This window comes from Crinia signifera, chromosome 7 (assembly GCF_055691185.1).
Source record: "Crinia signifera chromosome 7, ASM5569118v1, whole genome shotgun sequence".
NCBI lineage: Eukaryota > Metazoa > Chordata > Amphibia > Anura > Myobatrachidae > Crinia > Crinia signifera.
The window spans coordinates 103,310,677-103,329,984 of record NC_139223.1 but is presented as its reverse complement, the minus strand read 5'-3'; the positions used below and the strand labels follow the sequence as shown (position 1 = coordinate 103,329,984).

The following is a 19,308-nucleotide window of genomic DNA, read 5'->3' as shown; positions in this document are numbered from 1 at the left end:
GGATAGGCATATTGATATCCTTACAAAAAAAATAAGGATCAAATATGGTTTGAGGTAACATGTTTAAAAAAAGGGGTAGACTAGATGGGCCAAGTGGTTCTTATCTGCCGTCAAATTCTATGTTTCTATGCTCGGATTGTTCCGTACGAGCATTTTCTGCACGCACCTCACGTCGTGTTCGTACAGGCATTCGCACATGCGCAGATACACCTCTGCACATACGCAAACACCAACCATCGGCTGTCCATCCGAACTCAGAGCCATCCGACTCAATCAGAATAAGGGCCTATATGAGGAGATGACCGGAGAAACTGTTGGAGGGCATCCAGATGAGTGTAAACTGCCTGTAGATGTTGATCCAATGGTGACTAGGAACTTACTGTGTAAAGCACTGTGGAACTTGAGCAAGCTGAGACTGACACGGAGGATAGCAGAGTAAGGATTGTAACTGGTTAGTTTGGGAACCAATGGCGTGGGCTGGGAGTCAATAGCTTGGTTGGTCTGGGAACCGATGGTGCAGCCTGTGAGCCGATGGTAGTATCGGTCTGATGCAGGGTGATGCAGGGTGTCATGGCAGCGCCCATATCCCTTGGACATTGCGGGGGGCACTGGTTGACAGTCAGTCCCACGGGACTGTGACATTGGGCTCTTGGACTGGTCCTGGTTCCAAAAAAAAAGTAGAGATCCCTCATATTTATGGAATCAGCACCAGGCTCCACCAGTCAGTAAGTTATTGCTCCCGTAGCATTAACCCCCCCCCCCCAAACTGGTTAGTTTTTGGGGGCGTAGGGACCCCCAAATAAACGGGACCCCCTCCAGGGCACCCAAGGGTCAGGACTCAAGGTCAGGGTTATCCCCAGTACCCATGGGCTGTAAGTGCCGGGTTGATAGTCCGTAAAGTGTAAAATTAAAAGTTAATATTGGGTTTTGCTGTACCAGCCCAGCAAGCTTTTACAGCATGCAGGTACTTGGATAACCGCAAGTACCAACATGTGGGGAATGAAAGGACCCACTGGGATTTAAAGTTCCACAGCCAAACCCATACTACAATAAAAAAGCAGACACATTGGGAAAGGAAAAATGTATGCATAGATACTTATCTATGTTGCCACATAGATTGGTCCACTTGTCCATTCCATGTGGAAATTCTTTTGGGGGTACCTGTGTAAAAATACTCAACTAAATCCAGTGTAGATCAGTCCTCTTCTGTCCCTGTAGGCACCCAAAGGATTTACAAATTAAAAAAAAAAAAATCCAAAAGGATTGAGTTCCTCCAAATGCCAAGTCATGGCTTGACTGCTGTCACTTGCAGGACCAAGCAACCATTCAGGAAGCATCACATAAGCAGCTGACCTGTCAGTCAAAGCAGCACTCGGACAATTTTACCAAATTAAAGAATATTTGGAAACTTTGCAGTTACATCACAAAGATTAATTATGTCAAGTGTGTGGTCAGAACGGCCACCCTGTGTTTGAATCTAGCTAACCAGTATCAGCGGTTTCAATGCTTAGAATTTTACCATCAGTACATTCAGGACCATCTTAAGGAATTATGGGGCCCTAGGCAAAGCAATGCAATTTGGCCCCAACTTAAGTAAAAAAAAAAAAATTCTCCCAGTTTGGGGTGCAGTGGCCTGTGACCACACACTCTAGTAAATACAAACACAGTGGGCCCAGCACTCCCTACAACAAACTAACTCACCTTAACATTCAAATAATCAATTAAATAAATAATAGGGTTTTAGTTCATGAATTGATCAATGTTTTTAAGCTTGCAGCCCATCGCCAAGGGACCCCATTTTACTGCAAGTCCTACACTAACAACTGGTTTTCTTAGGAACCTGGCAACTGCTAACACATCATAGCTAAAATGAACATGTGTTTTTTTTGTGGGGTAAAACTTCCTGCAGTGTCTCGCCACCTGCTATCAGCCATCCAATAATTATCATGCTTACAGTCATTAACTGTTTGGCTGCAGGCTGGTAGAGGTTTCCCAGCAGCTCTGATTTTGAGTAATTCACTACCAGAGCAGCCAGTCAGCAATCTCTTCTAGTCTCAAAAGAAACTACAGAGGCACCAGCAAACCCCTGCTTGAACCCCCTATATTGTAGGGCCCTAGGGCAGCTGCAAAGTAAGCCTATGCGTTAAGCTGGTACTCTATAAAGTATTTTTTTTTTTTGTGAAAACATGCACAGATAGCATTTAACACAGTGAGCTAAATTCAGATTCAGTCATGTCTTGCTACTTTGCTGAACGCTCCAACTTTAACTTTTGAAGTACACTATGCCACAGAGCTGCATTGGATGCTAAACCACCTGATTAGCAAGTGATTAAAAAAAACTATAATGTTATGCAATGTCACTCCTTTGTTTAACATGAAATGCACTGAAGGTGTAACAGCACCAACATAGGGCACAGTGATTAAGGTGATTCTTTACACTGCCATCAATTTGGGTTCAAATCTGCATAAGGAGCATTTTATCTTCAGTATATTAGCATTTCACATAATGAGTTCAATCCAGTGGCAAACGCAGGATTTTCAGAAGGGGGTTTCAGAAGGGGGTTTCAGAAGGGGGTTTCCGGAGGGGTGGAGCAAAGCATGGAGATGGACACTTAGGTGACCCAGTATATGCTGGGTCAGTTAAAGTATTATAGATAGACCAATTATATATAAATAATAATAAAAAAAATATATATATATGTATATATATACATACATACATACATATACATACAGGGGCGTCAAAAGCAGTGTACACCCCTGGGCATAGCAATGAATTGGGGCCCCCTACCGATCCTCCAGCGGTAGGGGTGGGGGAAGCTTTGATGTCCTGTGGGTGGTAGGGGGTATTATATCAACCGCTCAGCATGTAGGGCCTTGATCAGTAATTTCCACTAATTACCCCTTTACTGCACAGATGGTGGGAGATGGGGTGGGAGAAGAGGGCATTGGGCTGAATGAAGGGGCCCTGATACATAACTTCCAGGGTGGTAGAGGATGTTTAATATGCAGAGGAGGGGTGTATAATGGAGTGGGCTTATTATTCATAATTTTCTGGTGGGAGGACAACTTGCTTGACAACAGTAGTAACCAGCTGCTGGAAGGCTGATATCTCTGGTTCTGGGCACAGTAGAGACAAGCTTCGAGTGTCCACCAAAAGGGAAGAGTCCCAGCTTTCAGAATATATCATCAGAAAAACTCTAAGTGAGAAAGAACCTGAAATATCTGACTGGGAATAACAATTAACAGGCTTGGATGGGGACCACTGCTTTGAAGTCAGATATCTCCGGTTCCCAATGGCCGATTTTTACAATTCTTATACCCATGGAAAGAGGGGACCCTCAGCTTTCAGATGAGGGCCCTTAGACTCCTGGAGGGGTTTCTGGGTACTCAGAAACCCCCCTGCGTGCGCTACTGCAATCATGTTTAGCTATTATAAAAATACAGTAATAATAATAAACAATAACTACTGTAGGTAACCAGTTTGAAAATTTAGCATGCAAACAAAATATGATTCATTATATGGCGAGGTTGGTGGTTTGTAGTAGGATGAAAGAAGAACCAGTTCATTTGCAGCCATTTACAGTAGCTGAGCAAAACTGATCCATATCTAGGGAAAGAACTCTAGGGCGAAAAGTAAATTTTTAACCAGGATTTTAAACTAACAATACAATGTGCAATTTTAAATTAACAATTCATCAGAAGTGGAGAACTTAATATTTAAAATGGTGGGCGAGATTTAACAGAGTGTGATTTTTTGACTTTTGAGATTTTTTCCCACATAAAACGTTCAAATTAGCATTTTCTGAAAAGCGCACATTTAATAAGATGCGAATTGTGCTAAAAATCACACTTTTTGTTGTGAAAATCACATTTTTTTTTCAATTTGCATCCAGATGTTTTCACATTATGAAGTATACAACTTGCAAATTTATAAACCTTACCAAAAATCGCTAAAAAAAATAGACCAGGTTCTGACAGGTGAGTTTGACAGAACATTGAGATCTGTGGATGGTTCGGTTTTAAAAAAATGTGTAAAAGTTAAAATAAAAAAAATAAAAATGTCATGAGGTCCCCCCTCTTGAGCATAACCAACCCCGAGCTCAAAGAGCCGTTCCTGGTTTAAAAAAATCACAGGGCAAACTGACTAGAGGTCCCCTAGATTATTTAAAATCTGCATCAGGCTCAAGGGCCGGTCCTGGATCCCAAAATAGGGAGACAAAACGCTGTATTTTAGACAGCGAAACGCATCAGAACCACTAGTGGACCCAGACCCTTTTCCATCACTTGTTGCTATGCACCCGAACCAGCCTGCCAATCATTTTTATTCTAGTACCACTGGATTACAATTGGGCTACATCATTATATCATCCACACCGCACTCCAGGAGGACTTTTGCTGCAAAACTTTCCCTCAAGGGATCAATTTCCTCCAGCGACCCGGTAAATATCTGTGGGAACACTCATACCATCTAAGCTAGTACCCTAATCACTATTTGGTGACCAAAACATAACCTACCTTGGTAGCATAATACAAACAGGACTTTATTAGCGACTTTTCCTAATCCATTGAAGGTCAGCTATATACCTACCACTTATCATTGCCTTAAACCTTGTGTTTATTTGTTATTATTTACCATTTCTATATGACATTTTATTATATTAAATTTATTTATTATTGATTGTTTAGAGCCACTTTCATTTTTTTCTTGCTTCCATTGAAGGATTGACCACTCCTCCCCAAGTGGCAGCTTTGCTCCAAACCCCCTGACAGCACCCTCCTCACTACTTTGGTAGTTGTTCTGCAACCTTTTGACCCCGTTGACCTTTTGACTGTCAACCATTAGTGGTCGATCATATGACTGTAGACCAAGAGATTGTAGATCTAAAATAACATAACCCCACTGAATAGTGAGGCAGCCTAGCTGTATACACAGGTGCCAGACCACAATGTTTAGGATCACAGCAGCTGCAGGTGAAATTATATAGCTGCCAGGCCCCCCCCTCCATCCAAACACCCCTCCATTTTCCTGGCCGAACCCAAAAAAGATGACCGTCAGTGGGTGACAATGATCCGGGAGTGCACATAAGCGCTCACCACTGGCCTGTACACACTGGGTAAGCTTTTAAGCCTTTAAAGTGCATTCAGTCCATAAATTTAAGTTAAAAAAAATCTTTTTGGGGTCTGCTGAGGTGCACCTGCTTCTTGCAGGCAGCAACTAAAAACTTAAGTGAGTCAGCTTGGAGGCGGGGTTATGGGGAGAGGAACAGTGCAGCCTGGGAGCTCTGCAAAGCTTTGCTGTTGGTGATGGACTCCTACATCAGTGATGGCTAACCTTGACGCTCCAACAACAGCTGGAGTGTCAAGGTTAGCCATCACTGTCCTACACCTCTAACCTAAGGTATTCCCTGTAAACCCTATGATTCCTGAAGAAGAAATGTTTATAACTTGCAAAATAGCAATTTGTGTTTGAAAGACTGTGATATCAACACTAGTAAACAGTTTATTTACAGACATTTTTTTATGAAGCAATAGGTTTGTGTGTATGCCCAATATTTAAAAGGACAATGCATTTACTAGCAAAACACAGTTAATAAAGGAATTGCTTTTTACATATCATGCATAAACACAGCATAAGCACCGCTTTGAAATTAAACCCATAGGTTTCTCAAATAGCCCCAACATATTTAATTATTGCTCTCATAATCAGTACTTTTTTTGCTTCAAAAGTGACACAAGAATCATATGAAATTGCTATCAACATAAATTTCTGTATAAGAAAATGTACTGTATTGTATTTACCTCATAATGACAATCTGTAGATGTATAGAGAGTTAACATTACCATCCTACTGTCATTTTGTGGTTGTGGCACATGAAGCTTGGCAGAGAGCTGCAGAGGTAGATCATCACTTGGAAAAAAAAAGGACAACAAAATGAATATAGCTATTGCTATATGTTTGTATGCATTGTGCATTTTCAGTGTTTGATATAAATATTATATAAAAATGTATGAACAAGTAAAAATTGTTTTTTTTTCTTCAAACAAAGGGGTTTATTCTGGTTGATTTGCAGTCCACCGAACCCCACCCACCCACCCTTGCAGTGTGTGTCTCCATGCAAAGGTTGCGAACGGATGTTTAACATAAACATCTATTCGCATGCTGTGGGGAACACCCACATTTTTCGATGGTCACCCGCACCCACGTCACGATCTCATTACCATGAGAATGCCCAGCATTCTCATGGGAACACCCATGAAATTTTTGGGCGTTTCCATATGGTGATGAGCCAGGCCGACACACTGTGCCACTCTTCGCCCCCCACACTTTTTGTTGGGTGCGTGCATCCAGCTAACAGACTGTTTGCCATGGGTGCATGCACCATATGTCCGCACATGCTCAAAAATGCGTCTGCGCATGCACAGATGCACACCATCTGTCCCCCGTGCGAACGTTAATTAGAATAAGGGCCAAAGAGTGTAGCAGCTGTCATCCTACCAACATAAAACTAAATAACATTAATTCTCCCTCCTGGCCAATCCGAGAGGGGAGGCAAGAGGTTTCCAAAAATGTGTGCCATAATATCTTGCTGTGCACTACGACACATGCAGCATTTCCCTGAGTTGGTAGTCCTTGACCAATTCAAATTATTTATAGTTGTTGTACAAGACAAAACCAGTACATATGGCTTCCAAAAAATATGTTGCTAGGCAACAAAAAAAACGGACGCTGGCTAGGGGTGTGTTGTGAAGCAGCTACTATAGAGTGTTCCCTCAGAAATGGAAGAATGAAACAAAAGAAAAAAGTAGCGCTACTACACCAATGAACATTAAATTGTTACATTTAATAACACATAAAATACATTTAAAAAGGCACCTCATTATACAGCAGAATCCGTACTATATATACCGCCACTGAAACCACATTAGCTCCAATAATAGCTCTGGGTAAATAAAACACACAGTCCCCACAAGTTGGTCTCCACAGGGGTTTTTGTATCTGTTGGTAGTCTTTATAGTTACCACAGGTGGAATTACCAGGAGATGTTATTCCGTTTTGGATTGCATGTCAGCAAAAAGTCTCTCCAATGCAGGTGAGGGTAACACAGTCCAGAGTTGGAGGATAAAGATGGTGAAGTGGGTAAAAGATGATCAATGAGGGCGGCTGGTCCGGATCTACACAATGGTGCAATAAAGTGCTGGTAGCAAATATCCAGGGGTAACTTCTGATGCGTTTCTCTGCATCTAGGTGCAGCGTTGTCAAAGGAATGTCCATGAAGCTTTGGAGGTGGTTTATATACCTGCTACTAATTGGATAAATCAGCACATCTGTAACCATTAGACATGTTCATTGGTGTAAGGATTGTATAAAATATGAAAAAGAGGGAGGATAGGATAGAACTAGAAGGCCAAAATATATACATACAAATAAGAACAGTATAAAATTCCCATTTATTATTTGTGATAATCACATAATTCAATCGAATATTGAAAGACTTCCTTGTTGGTAGTCATAGTAACCGATATAACACACATGAGCTAGCCAATCCTAATGTTTAAAATAAGCATCTGATGCGATGATGCAATGTCACGTGACCCACATATCGGGCCCACGTGAATGCTCCAATCAAAAGCGTGCATGGATACAGCAGTAGTGTGCGGCGTGAGTTGCAAGCCTTGTTCTGGGACTGGCTGGTGATAGGATTGACTCCAGTCTAAGCCTCGTATTGAGAATGGCTACCGATAGGGGGATATCTGGTCACGTGACTCGTTTCAGTATTCATTGTTAATATGGTATTCTACTACATGAGTTCCAAGCCTCATTCTGTGGTAACTATAAAAACTACCCACAGATTTTTTCTATTTTTTCAGGAGCCCGAGGTGTGCTCCCTACCACCAGTGCTGTGCCTAAACACGTGCAAAGGGGGCCGTGCGTTTCGAAGTGGGTCCATCTCCCGAAGGAGATAGGGCCCCATTTTTTCCCTAACCCCTCTCAACCATAAGGCCGAAGAGGGGAAAATAGGGAACGGTGGGTCCTCTTCGCCGAAGCTTAGAGAGACCCTCATTCCTCAACCCCCGGAAGGGTTAGGACGGTGGGTCCTCCGCACCCGAAGGTTTGGAGAGACCCTCGGTAGACTTCCCTCCGCCTTGCGGCTCGGGGTCGTCCTCGGGGGGCACGAAGCTCTCCCCAAAAGGCGAGAGCTTCGGCACATTGGGGAAACGGAAGGCCCGAAAGGGTCGACCACACAACCCCAAAAAACGTGACAAAACTACAAAAAACAAGGAACGTGAAAAGTGACAAACGTGAGAGGGGGAAGAGAAATAAATAATAAAGGACCCTAGCCAGAAGGCCAGGGTGGGGGTGTGAAAAATTGTCCTACCCCATCCAAAAGGACAGGGTAAGGACGTGAAGCGTCGCCTGAAGGGAAAGTGCGCAGTGCAAGTGCCATACTAGTGCATGGTGATTTTGGGATCACCCGTGCATGTTCGGCACCCCCGAGTTTCCCCGGGGGCACAGTGCAGCCTCGGACTCCAAGCAACCGACCGATCAGCGTCCGACCAAGGTTTCTCTGTTCCCATCGTAGGGCATTTTCCAGCCCCTGGCATGGGAATGGGTACTCCACTGGGCTTTTTGAAAGACTCCCTTAGGGGCTGCACCCCCCTCGGAAGAGCAATCTACTCAGTCCCAGTGTTTCTCCGCTCCCAGGGTTAAGATACTAGGCTGAGCTTTTCGCTGTGCCCAGGCTGGTGGCTTGCCCAACCTGGACCAATCTACTCGGTCTCAGCTTTTCTCCGCTCCCTGGGAATGGATACTAGACTGAGCCTTTCGCTGTCTCATCCTTCGGGGGCTACGAACCCCGTCAAGAGAGTCAAACTACTAGGCCCAGTGTTTCTCCCCCCCTCTTACCAGTGGATTTACGGAAACAACACCTCCTACCAAAGGCAGAGGTGAAGGTACTCAGCCAGACTTTTCACCACTCCCAGGCAAAAAAGAGGGGTCCCATACCCTCCGCCCATCAGAGCAGCTACTCAGTCCAGCCTTTCTCTATTCTCTGCCAGAGGCCAGTCCATACCCACTGATAAGAACAGATACTACACTTGATCTTAGCCAAAAGGCCGAGAAGCGTTTCCCCATTGTCCAGTTCAGTGTCTTCTTTCACCAATGCGTTTCAGCTAATAAGCCTTCTTCAAGGAGGTTTGTATTAGGGAGCTGTCTGTATGTTTAAATGTCCCTCTCTGTTCTTTGATTGGTTTCAGTACAATGTCTCTGATTGGTCTGCATATATGTCTATCATCATCTTCTCATTGGTCTATGAACGTGCCTGGTTTATGGGTTTGGTTTAGTATGCACTCTCTTTTATATTAGCTGTGATACAATGTTTTCTTTATTGGTCTGTAAGGATGTTGCTAATCTAATCGGTGACACTTCAGTGTTTTTCTGCTGGGATCTTTGATATTTGACCCTTTTCCCGTACATTCTCTGTGAGTCGGATTTTCATACTTTTCTGCTATGTGGCCAGATTAATGGTCCTTTTTCATGTTTTTTTTTTTTTTTTTCAAATTCTGTTTATTTCAGACAGATACCAAATGGAACAGCAATAAACATTAATAGCAAAAGGTTACAAGGTGCGGTGTCAAGTCATTCAAAGTTGTAAACATACATATAAGATTTTCACATAAGTGGGTTTTGGTTTACATACCGATGAGGCCTGCCTCTAAAACTTGTGAAACCGCTTTGTTAGAGTGGCATCTAGTCTGACTTTTCAATGTAAATTAAATGCAAACAAATAACATTAATTCAAAGGAAGACATTTTCTATGAGGTGGAGGGGGGGAGAGGAAAGAGGAGGAGGGGGGGGGGGTTCAGCATCGAGCTGCATTCTTTATATATAAGCAGGTGTTGTTATCTAGCCCCGTCTGAACGGGTTTCCAATGTTCTGTAAATGGCTTCTTTTAGTATTTGTGGGCGACTATCTATAAATGGACTCCATACTCGATATAGGAGGATATCTCAGGGTGTTTTATTACGTCGAACCTGTCATAATATATGTATTTTAATAGTAGTGATTCTACTTCTGCTACGTTGGGAATATGGGGCATAATCCATGAATTCAGGATCACTTTCTTAGCTACCGTAACTATCAGGGTAAGCAAGGGCATCAAGTGTGAGTCTGCTGGTGTGATGTTCCAGTTTTCGAAATTGGCAAACAACATGGGGATGGGATCTAACTTTAGTTGGATGTGAAGGTTAATCTTAATGAAATACAATAATTTATACCAGAACTTTTGTATATGTTTGCAGGACCAAAAGTTGTGAAAAAGGGAACCCACACCTGTTTTACACTTAAAGCAGTTCCCCGTCTCCTCCAGGACAAAGTGACTCCTTTGCTGCTGTGAGATGTATGCCCTGTGAATTAGCTTCACATGCACCTCTTGAAGGACTGAAGATCTCAATATTTTCAGCGTTTTATGGTAGTGTTTAAATATAGTGTCACAATCCTTTAATAAAGGAATGTCCCTTGACCATTTGTTTGTAATTTCTTTCCATATAGTGCATAGTGTCTCAGCTGGAGGAATGAGAAGGAGCTGCTCGAGGGTATACCGAACATTTGCTGCAGTTCAGACATAGAGTATAACCTTCCTCCAGGGTCAAATACCTGTGTCATCTTCCTTAGGCCTTTGTGATTGAGCCTGTAAAAAATGGAATTGTCCACTCCCGGTGTGAACATAGGGTTTCCCCATATGGGAAGCCGTGGGGATGTTTGAGGATCCAGTCCAAGTGAGCGGGAGACAGACCACCAAGCCTTGTGTGTATCAGTAAAGAGAGGGTTATTGAAAATGTGTGGGGGGATTTGTGCGTATGTAGGAGGGCCCCAGGGGAATATGGTGTAAACATGGCACAGTCCACTGCAGAGTCCGAGAATGTGTCTATCTCCACCAGCCATCCAAGGGCAAAGCGGCAGAGCAGAGAATTGGTGTATTGATGTACAGATGTAGCGGGATTCATCTTTGCATGCACCGCCGCCCGGATACTGAGACGCGCGTGCGTGGGGGACGCACGTGTGTCTCAGTCAGATAGAGGCGCCGTGTTGCTGGCGGATCGCCAGCAACAATAAGGCTCGATACATCTGTAGGTCTGGTACATTGAGACCGCCCATAGATTTGGGCAGGCGCAGTTTGTGCAATGCAATTTTTGCTTTTTTCTTATTCCACAAGAACTGTGCCATGCGGGAGTTTAATTTTTGGATGTCTTTGTTTGTCAGCTTGATTGGCAGCATCTGGATAACATACATTCATTTTGGAAGAATCATGGATTTTATGACCTCCACCCTTCCCAGTAGGGAGAGCGGAAGGTCAGTCCAGGTATCCATGGATTTGAAGAGGTTGTTAATTAGTGAAGTGTAGTTTAAATTGTATAGGTTTGAGATGTGTGCTGGTATTTGTATGCCCAGATACTTCAATTGTGTGGATTTGCATTTAATAGATTGAAGGTCATCTCTGTCTGGGAAAAGTGGGGAGGGGGCCTTTCAGTATCATTAGTTCGGACTTATGTATGTTTATTTTAAACCCTGAAAAGGAACTGAACTGCTGGATAATTGAAAAGGCTACTGGCAGGGAATGTTCGGGAGAGGACAAAAAGAGCAGCATGTCGTCTGCGAATAGGGATACTCTAAGATCTACCGGGCCAATTGGGATCGCACTGAATAAGGGGGATTGACGCAGAGCTATAGCTAGTGGTTCTAGAGCTAATGCGAAAAGCAGGGGTGAAAGCGGGCAGCCTTGTCTAGTTCCTCTCAGGATGGGGAAGGGGTTTGACAGGGTTCCATTGCACATAATTCTGGAGGTTGAGTTCTGAGTCAATGAATTTAGTGGGGAAGGAGAATTTCCGTAATACTGTGTGTAAGTGGTCCCAGTGGACCATGTCGAACGCCATCTCCGCAGGGGGGCGCCCGACACTCCTTTTTTTCATGTTTAATAGATGTTATGTGCTTATGCTGTAATCCTCTGTAGGAAGTTGACTTTTGACTCATATGTTTCATGAGTTCTTGGTTCTATTTTAATATAGAAATAAGGGTACTTGTTTCCTAGCAGGGCGCCCACTACTCTATTTACGTAATGGGCTATTCAGGGTAAGGAAATCGGATCGCATCGCATCGTATGCCCTTAATGGCATCCAATCAGATGAGATCCAATCAGATGAGATCCAATTTTTTATCTTTCCCTATCTTTTTAATGGGCTAAGTCAGAGAATACATTAAAAAGATAGGATAAGATAAAAAAATCGTATGGCATACAATGAGATGGGATCCAATTTTTTTTATCTTATCCTATCTTTTTAATGGTGAAAGCGCCTGACGCCACCCCGCCATCAACGTGAACCCGAAGCGTGGCGAGCGCAGCGAGCCCGCGAGGGGCGGCGGTACGCGTCCTCCGACCTTTTCATGCCCTACTATCCACTAGGGCGTGGAGTGAGAATAGAATAGTGTGGCGAGCGCAGCGAGCCACCGAGCCCGAAGCGTGGCGAGCGAACGTGGATACCTTCACAGGTAAACGCATCCCTTCGCGGGCTTCCCAGGTGTCCGCGTCGCCATGGACACCTGGGAAGCCCGCGAGGGGACGCGTATAACTGTGAAGGTATCCGCGTGCGCTCGCCACGCTTCGGGCTCGGTGGCTCGCTGCGCTCGCCACACTATTCTATTCTCACTCCACGCCCTAGTGGATAGTAGGGCATGAAAAGGTCGGAGGATGCGTACCGCCGCCCCTCGCGGGCTCGCTGCGCTCGCCACGCTTCGGGTTCACGTTGATGGCGGGGTGGCGTCAGGCGCTTTCACCATTAAAAAGATAGGATAAGATTAAAAAAATTGGATCCCATCTCATTGTATGCCATACGATTTTTTTATCTTATCCTATCTTTTTAATGTATTCTCTGACTTAAGGTGCCCACAGACGCTACAATTGTACTGTGCTATGCGTTTTTGACTGTACAATGGTTCTATACAATTTTTCTTCCAGCTTGCTATGAGATGTGCACTTGGATGCATGCGATGCGATGTGATGAACCCATGTTTGTAATGTTAAATTTCAGATGTAGTCTAAAAAGTACGTGCAGCACGTACTTTTTTAGACATACAATTTTAGACATACAGCATCGCACAAGCCCATAAACACCATCCAATAATTGTACATAAGATGCAATTTGTGCTTAAAAAGTACAAAACGCATTCGATAATTGTAGCGTCTGTGGGCACCTTTAGCCCATTAAAAATATAGGATAAGATAAAAAATTGGATCTCATCTGATTGGATCTCATCTGATTGGATGCCATTAAGGGCATACGATGCGATGCGATCCGATTTAGGATAAGATAAAAAATTGGATCTCATCTGATTGGATCTCATCTGATTGGATGCCATTAAGGGCATACGATGCGATGCGATCCGATTTCACTACGGTGCCGTACGTAGAAAATCTGGGCGCCCTGCTAGGAAACAAGTACCGAAATAAGTTGGGTTTGCAAGCTTGTTTTATAAATGATTTCTAATAGATTTGTGGGAGATGGACCCAGTTGTCCATTTTAAGTTGTTTGTTCTTGCTTTCTATCAGTGCCTAATTCACCCTCATTGTCTAAGTTAACCTTAGTTTTTACCAAAGAATGATTTCACCTCGTTGTCTGAGTTAAGCCCTCTTGGTGCAAATGTTTTCTGGTCTAACATCCATTTTAATTCAGCTCTGTTAATCTTGAGTGTATAATCCCCCCACCCGCCCTGCCAGTTTTGGTGTATCAGTTCTATGCACACAAATTCAAGGGACTGTGGGTCACTGTTACGGTAAAGTTTGAAATGCCTTGAGAGGTTATGTTCCTCGAACCCTCTCTTTATGTTCCTTAAATGTTCGCATATACGTTCTTTTAATTGTCTGGTAGTTCTACCTACATGTGGTTTGTTGCACCGATATTTTCTCAAGTATATTACACCCTTACCACTACATGTGATTTTTTTGCTTTATTTTGTATGTGTCACTGTTAGTGGAGGATTTGAAGGTTATGGTTAGTCTGGTTGTTCTTTGTTTTTGGTTATTACAACTTGCACAGTTTCCATAGTAGAAGAAATCTTTAGGGGGGCAATGATCTATTGATGTTTGTGTCATAGGTTTTGGTGGAATGTGATTTTTTATTAACTTTTTCTTTAGGTCAGGAGCTTTTTTGAATATTAGTTTGAGCCTGACATACAGTTATAGCTATGGTTTAATTGGGTAAGACAGTAAGTGGTCTGAATAGCACAGTGCTGCACTTCACAGTGGTGACAGAATGACTGTGAGTTCCACTGCACTGATAAGCATGAGTGATATCCCATATCCCAATGCAGCTGCACATAAAGTGTATACCCTGTGCATAGGACAATGGCGATGCATTCCACAGTTTTCGCACGCACACGTCATTTGCCAGAAACATCCACCCATAGGGGCATTGAGTCCAGAAGTACTGTGACAGCGCGAGGCATGCGTTTCAAGTGAATGGAACACACCCCCACAATGTGAGACTATTACTGTCAATTCCATTGAGTATATACTGTAAATGTGATTTTATATGTATATAATGTGCGGCTCCTCTGTGAGCCTTGAGTATAAGATTTAGGAGTGTAGTATATGTAGAAAGTGCATTTCTATACAACTTCCTGTTTTAATTGGGAACTAATTGATTCAGCTGAGGCATTTGGTGAGTGCTCTTTTTCAAAGTAATGCTGTATATTATGGCCCTGGACCTGTGACTGTTCGCAACTAGGAGCCTGGGATCTGCACCCCAGAGGTTGACTATAAGGAGGATTGTGAGTGCCATTCATATATATTTAGACACGTCCAATAAAGAAGGCAAACTGACAATACCAGAACTGGTGGTGAAACAATCAAGTTATATTGGGCATAGCTGATGGCATAACAGCTATTGGCATCTAGCGCTTTTGGGGACACTCCCCGCCCTGAAGGACGGGGAGTGTCCCCAAATAGCTGTGCCCAATACAACTTGATTGTTTCACCACCAGTTCTGGTATTGTCAGTGTGCCTTCTTTATTGGACGTATATATATATATATATATATATATATATATATATATATAAATTCTGACATTGAATTGAAACGTTAAGCGACTCACTGTAGTCTAAGTGTCTTCATTTCCGAGAGTGCCGCCGTTCCACAGTACTACTATTCATTTGAATATCAGTGAAGGCACCCGGAGTCATAATTGTATACGGAGGGGAGAGTGCCGGGACTTGAACTTTGTATATATATATATATATATATATATATATATATATAAATGTTGCTTAAATAAAATCGTATCTATTGGAATTTCTGTGGAGTGCCGCATCCCCCGTGATATATATATATATATATATACATATATAAAGAAAACAAGATACCCAGCGCAAAAGTCCTCAAAGTGAAGTAAAAGTCCACAATCTCAGTCAATGTGTGCTGTCCTCTTCATGCAGGATCGTACCAAGATCCAATGTGTACACTTGCAAAAAAAGTTAGAGAAGAGACGCACCAATGAGCATATATTAAAGACAATTTTACTGCACACATAAGGCTCACGTACATGGAGGTTTAAAATGTTATGCTTGCCAGCCTGGTAGAACAGACAGTCACCGTAGCCCTCTCCGATAGCACAAGACGCCGCCGCTCCGCTGCAGACCAGAAGATCTTAGACCAAGACGCCGGAGCCTCGCTGCCAACGAACAGGAACAGCAGGACCACAAGTGGAGGAAAGGACATCACTCCGTCATCAAGAACAAGCCACGCCCAACGCGTTTCGACTACGGTCTTCATCAGGGGGTGTCCCTGATGAAGACCATAGTCGAAACGCGTTGGTAAGCGAGGAGCATGAAGATCATTCATGTTAACCCAAGAGTTCTCCTCAGGGCCGTATTCAGACCATTCTACCAAGAATTGTAGGCGAGAACTTTGACGGTGGCAATCCAAAACTCTTTTTACTTCAAATTCGGCGTCTCTTTCAGTATTGACCGGAGGTGGTTTAGGCACTTTGCTTTGGAAAAGATTCAGTCTCAAAGGCTTTAGAAGTGAAACATGAAATGAATTATCAATCTTCATTGAGGAGGGTAGACGAAGTCTATAGGCCACAGGATTACTTGAGTAATAGGGTAAGGACCAATAAAACGAGGGGCCAGTTTAATCGATGGTAAGCGTAGACGTAAATTTCGAGTTGACAGCCAGACTTGATCCCCCACTTTGAGTGGAGGGACAGCTCTCCTTCTTTTATCGGCAGATTTTTTATAACGGGCAGAGGTTTTCACAAGAGAGCCATGGACGTTAGACCAAATTTTGGAGAAATGACGTAGAGTTGACGTTACAGCTGGTATGTCTGGTTTTGGTAAACTGGAGAAGTCAGGGGAACGAGGATGCTTGCCAAAGACTGTAAAGAATGGAGTGGATCCGGAAGAAGAATGATAAGAATTGTTATGGGCATATTCTGCCCAGGGCAGTAAACCTACCCAGTCGTCTTGCGAGGATCATATGAAGAGTCTTAAAAAGGCTTCAAGATCATAACGATCTCCAGAATCTGGCCACAAATTGCACTCCCCGATCTGACACAATTTCGGTAGGAAGTCCATGTAACTTGAAGATGGTCGAGATGAACAGTTGTGCCAAGACCGATGCTGAAGGAAGGGATTTTAGTGGGAAGAAGTGTGCCATCTTGGAGAATCTGTCCACTACGACCCAGATTACGGTGTGACCCTTAGATGGTGGTAATTCAGAAATTAAGTCCATGGACAGGTGGGTCCATGGCTGAGTTGGAATGGGAAGTGGCCGAAGGGAACCAGCGGGGGCAGTTCGTGAGGTCTTGTGCTGGGCACAATTAACACATGATGACACAAAGTTGTTTACATCCTTGCGCATAGAAGGCCACCAGTAGGATCTTTGTAAGAACATGAGAGTCTTTTGTGTCCCCATATGTCCTGCAAACCAGGTGGAATGGGCCCACAGCAGAAGCTTCTTACGTAACTCAAGGGGAACAAATGTCTTCCCAGGAGGAGGTACAGGCAGAGTAGTAACTTGGGCGAAAACTAAAGGATTCAGAATGGGTTGCGACTGTGATGGTTCTTCAGTGGAGGAATCAAAGGAACGGGACAGTGCATCCGCCTTGCAATTTTGAGACCCAGGACGATACATGATCTGAAAGTCGAAGCGTTCAAAGAACATTGTCCATCGAGCTTGACGGGAGGAGAGACACGGAATATTACGGAGAAAGGAGAGATTTTTGTGATCGGAGTAGACTGTGATTTTGTGAAGTGCCCCCTCCAGCAAGTAGCGCCACTCTTCGAAAGCTAGCTTAACCGCCAATAGTTCTTGCTCACCGATGGAATAAATCTTTTCAGCTGGAAGGAATTTCTTTGAAAAATAGGCACAGGGCAGAAGACACTGATTCTCATCTTTCTGGGAGAGGATGGCTCCTACACCTACTGAAGATGCATCTACTTCCAGGAAAAAAGGTTTATTGATGTCTGGTTGGCGGAGAATGGGTGCTGATGCAAAGGCCTGTTTCAACTGCTGGAAGGTGGATACTGCTGCTGGCGGCCAATGAGAAGGATCAGCCCCTTTTCGTGTGAGTGCTGTAAGCGGAGCGGCTATGGTGGAGAAATTGTGGATAAAGCGTCGATACTAATTGGAAAACCCCAGAACCTCTGGATACCTTTTAGGGTACTTGGCATTGTCCAGTCTTGGATGGCCTTCACTTTCTCAAACCCTGAGCTGGAAAGAATGTGTCCTAAAAATGGAATTGTGGGAACTTCGAAGACACACTTCTCCAATTTGCAGAAGAGGTGGTTCTGGCATAGATGAATGAGCACCTCCTTCACCGTTCGTCGATGATCTTGAAGGCTAGATGAGAAGATTAGTATATCATCTAAGTATACTACGAGAGACATACAGCATATCTCTGAATATATCATTGACAAATTGTTGAAATACTGTAGGGGCATTACATAGCCCGAAGGGCATCACAAGATATTCATAGTGTCCGTCCAGGGTGTTGAAGGCCGTTTTCCATTCGTCACCCGGACGGATGCGAATCAGATTGTAAGCGCCCCGCAAGTCCAGCTTAGTAAAGACTGTTGCCCCTTTAACTTTATTGAAGAGTTCAGTAATTAATGGAAGTGGGTACCGGTTCTTTATGGTGATGTAGTTTAACCCACGATAATCGATACATGGCCTGAGAGATCCATCTTTCTTTTTAACAAAGAAAAACTAAGGTCTAATAAAGCCTTTAAGCAGATTTTCCTGTATATAGTTTGTCATGGCCCCTGTCTCAGGTAAGGAGAGCGGATATGTGCGACCCCTGGGTGGCATCTTCCCGGGAATTAGCTCAATGGGGCAGTCCTAGTCTCGATGGGGTGTAAGGTTGTCTGCTCCCCCTTTACTGAAGACATCCGAGAAAGAAGAATATCGCGTGGGAAGACCAGAAGAAGAACTTAAAGAAAGAGTTTGCTGTACTGGCAACACTTGCGATAAACAGGACGAAGAACAGTTCGATCCCCATGCCTTAATGTCCATCGTGACCCAGTCGATCTGGGGATTATATTTAATAAGCCAAGGCATCCCTAGGACGATGTCATGCGATGTTTGAGGAATGACCAGGAATTCTATGGACTCTTGATGTAACAACCCCGACTTGTAGTATTAAGGCATGAGTCTGGGAAGCAATTTGTCCATTAGGGATATGGCTTCCATCAACCGCTGTCAAGAATAGGGGTTGGTCTAGGATCCGCGTTGGTAAGGAATACTGACAAACGAGATCAGACGAAAGGAAGTTGCCGGCTGCATCAGAGTCCAAGAGGGCTTTAACTTTGATCCTCGTTTGAGGAAGTATGAGGGTGACATGAATGGTTGAGTCTGAAGATATGGGAGAAGTAACACGAACCCCTAATCTGGCCTCTCCCCTGGCGATTAGGAGAGATCGTTTCCTGGACAATGGGGACAGGCGGAAACCAGGTGGGAGGAGGATCCACAATACATGCATACTGTAGGTTCTCCTTTCTACGCTGAGCCTTCTCCTCCTGCGAGAGGTGGAAACGGTTAACTTGCATTGGTTCTTCAAGTGGTAGAACAGGGGAAGGACTTGGCTTAGGCATGGCACTCGGGCTGGAAGGAGGGCGAAACTTGAATCGATCGGCTCTGTTCCGCTCCAGTAGGCGTTCCTGAAACCGGAGATCCACCTTATTGTACAAAGATATCAGTTCGTCTAAGGTGGAAGGCGTGGCAAGTTCGTATTTTAGGCGACTGGTTAAGCAGTTC

The 19,308-nt window shown here is 43.8% G+C and overlaps 1 protein-coding gene and 1 pseudogene across 1 annotated transcript in view; both read right to left on the bottom strand.

The window, feature by feature from the left end:
* The window catches only part of PGAP1 (post-GPI attachment to proteins inositol deacylase 1), a 466,817-nt gene that overhangs the window by 136,813 nt on the left and 310,696 nt on the right, over positions 1-19,308 (bottom strand). Inside the window, exon 18 of the mRNA XM_083153565.1 lies at positions 5,803-5,911. Within this exon, the coding sequence (XP_083009691.1) occupies positions 5,803-5,911 (109 nt within the window). The remainder of the gene's footprint in view (positions 1-5,802; positions 5,912-19,308) is intronic.
* LOC146025448 (U2 spliceosomal RNA) lies at positions 8,910-9,129 on the bottom strand (annotated as a pseudogene).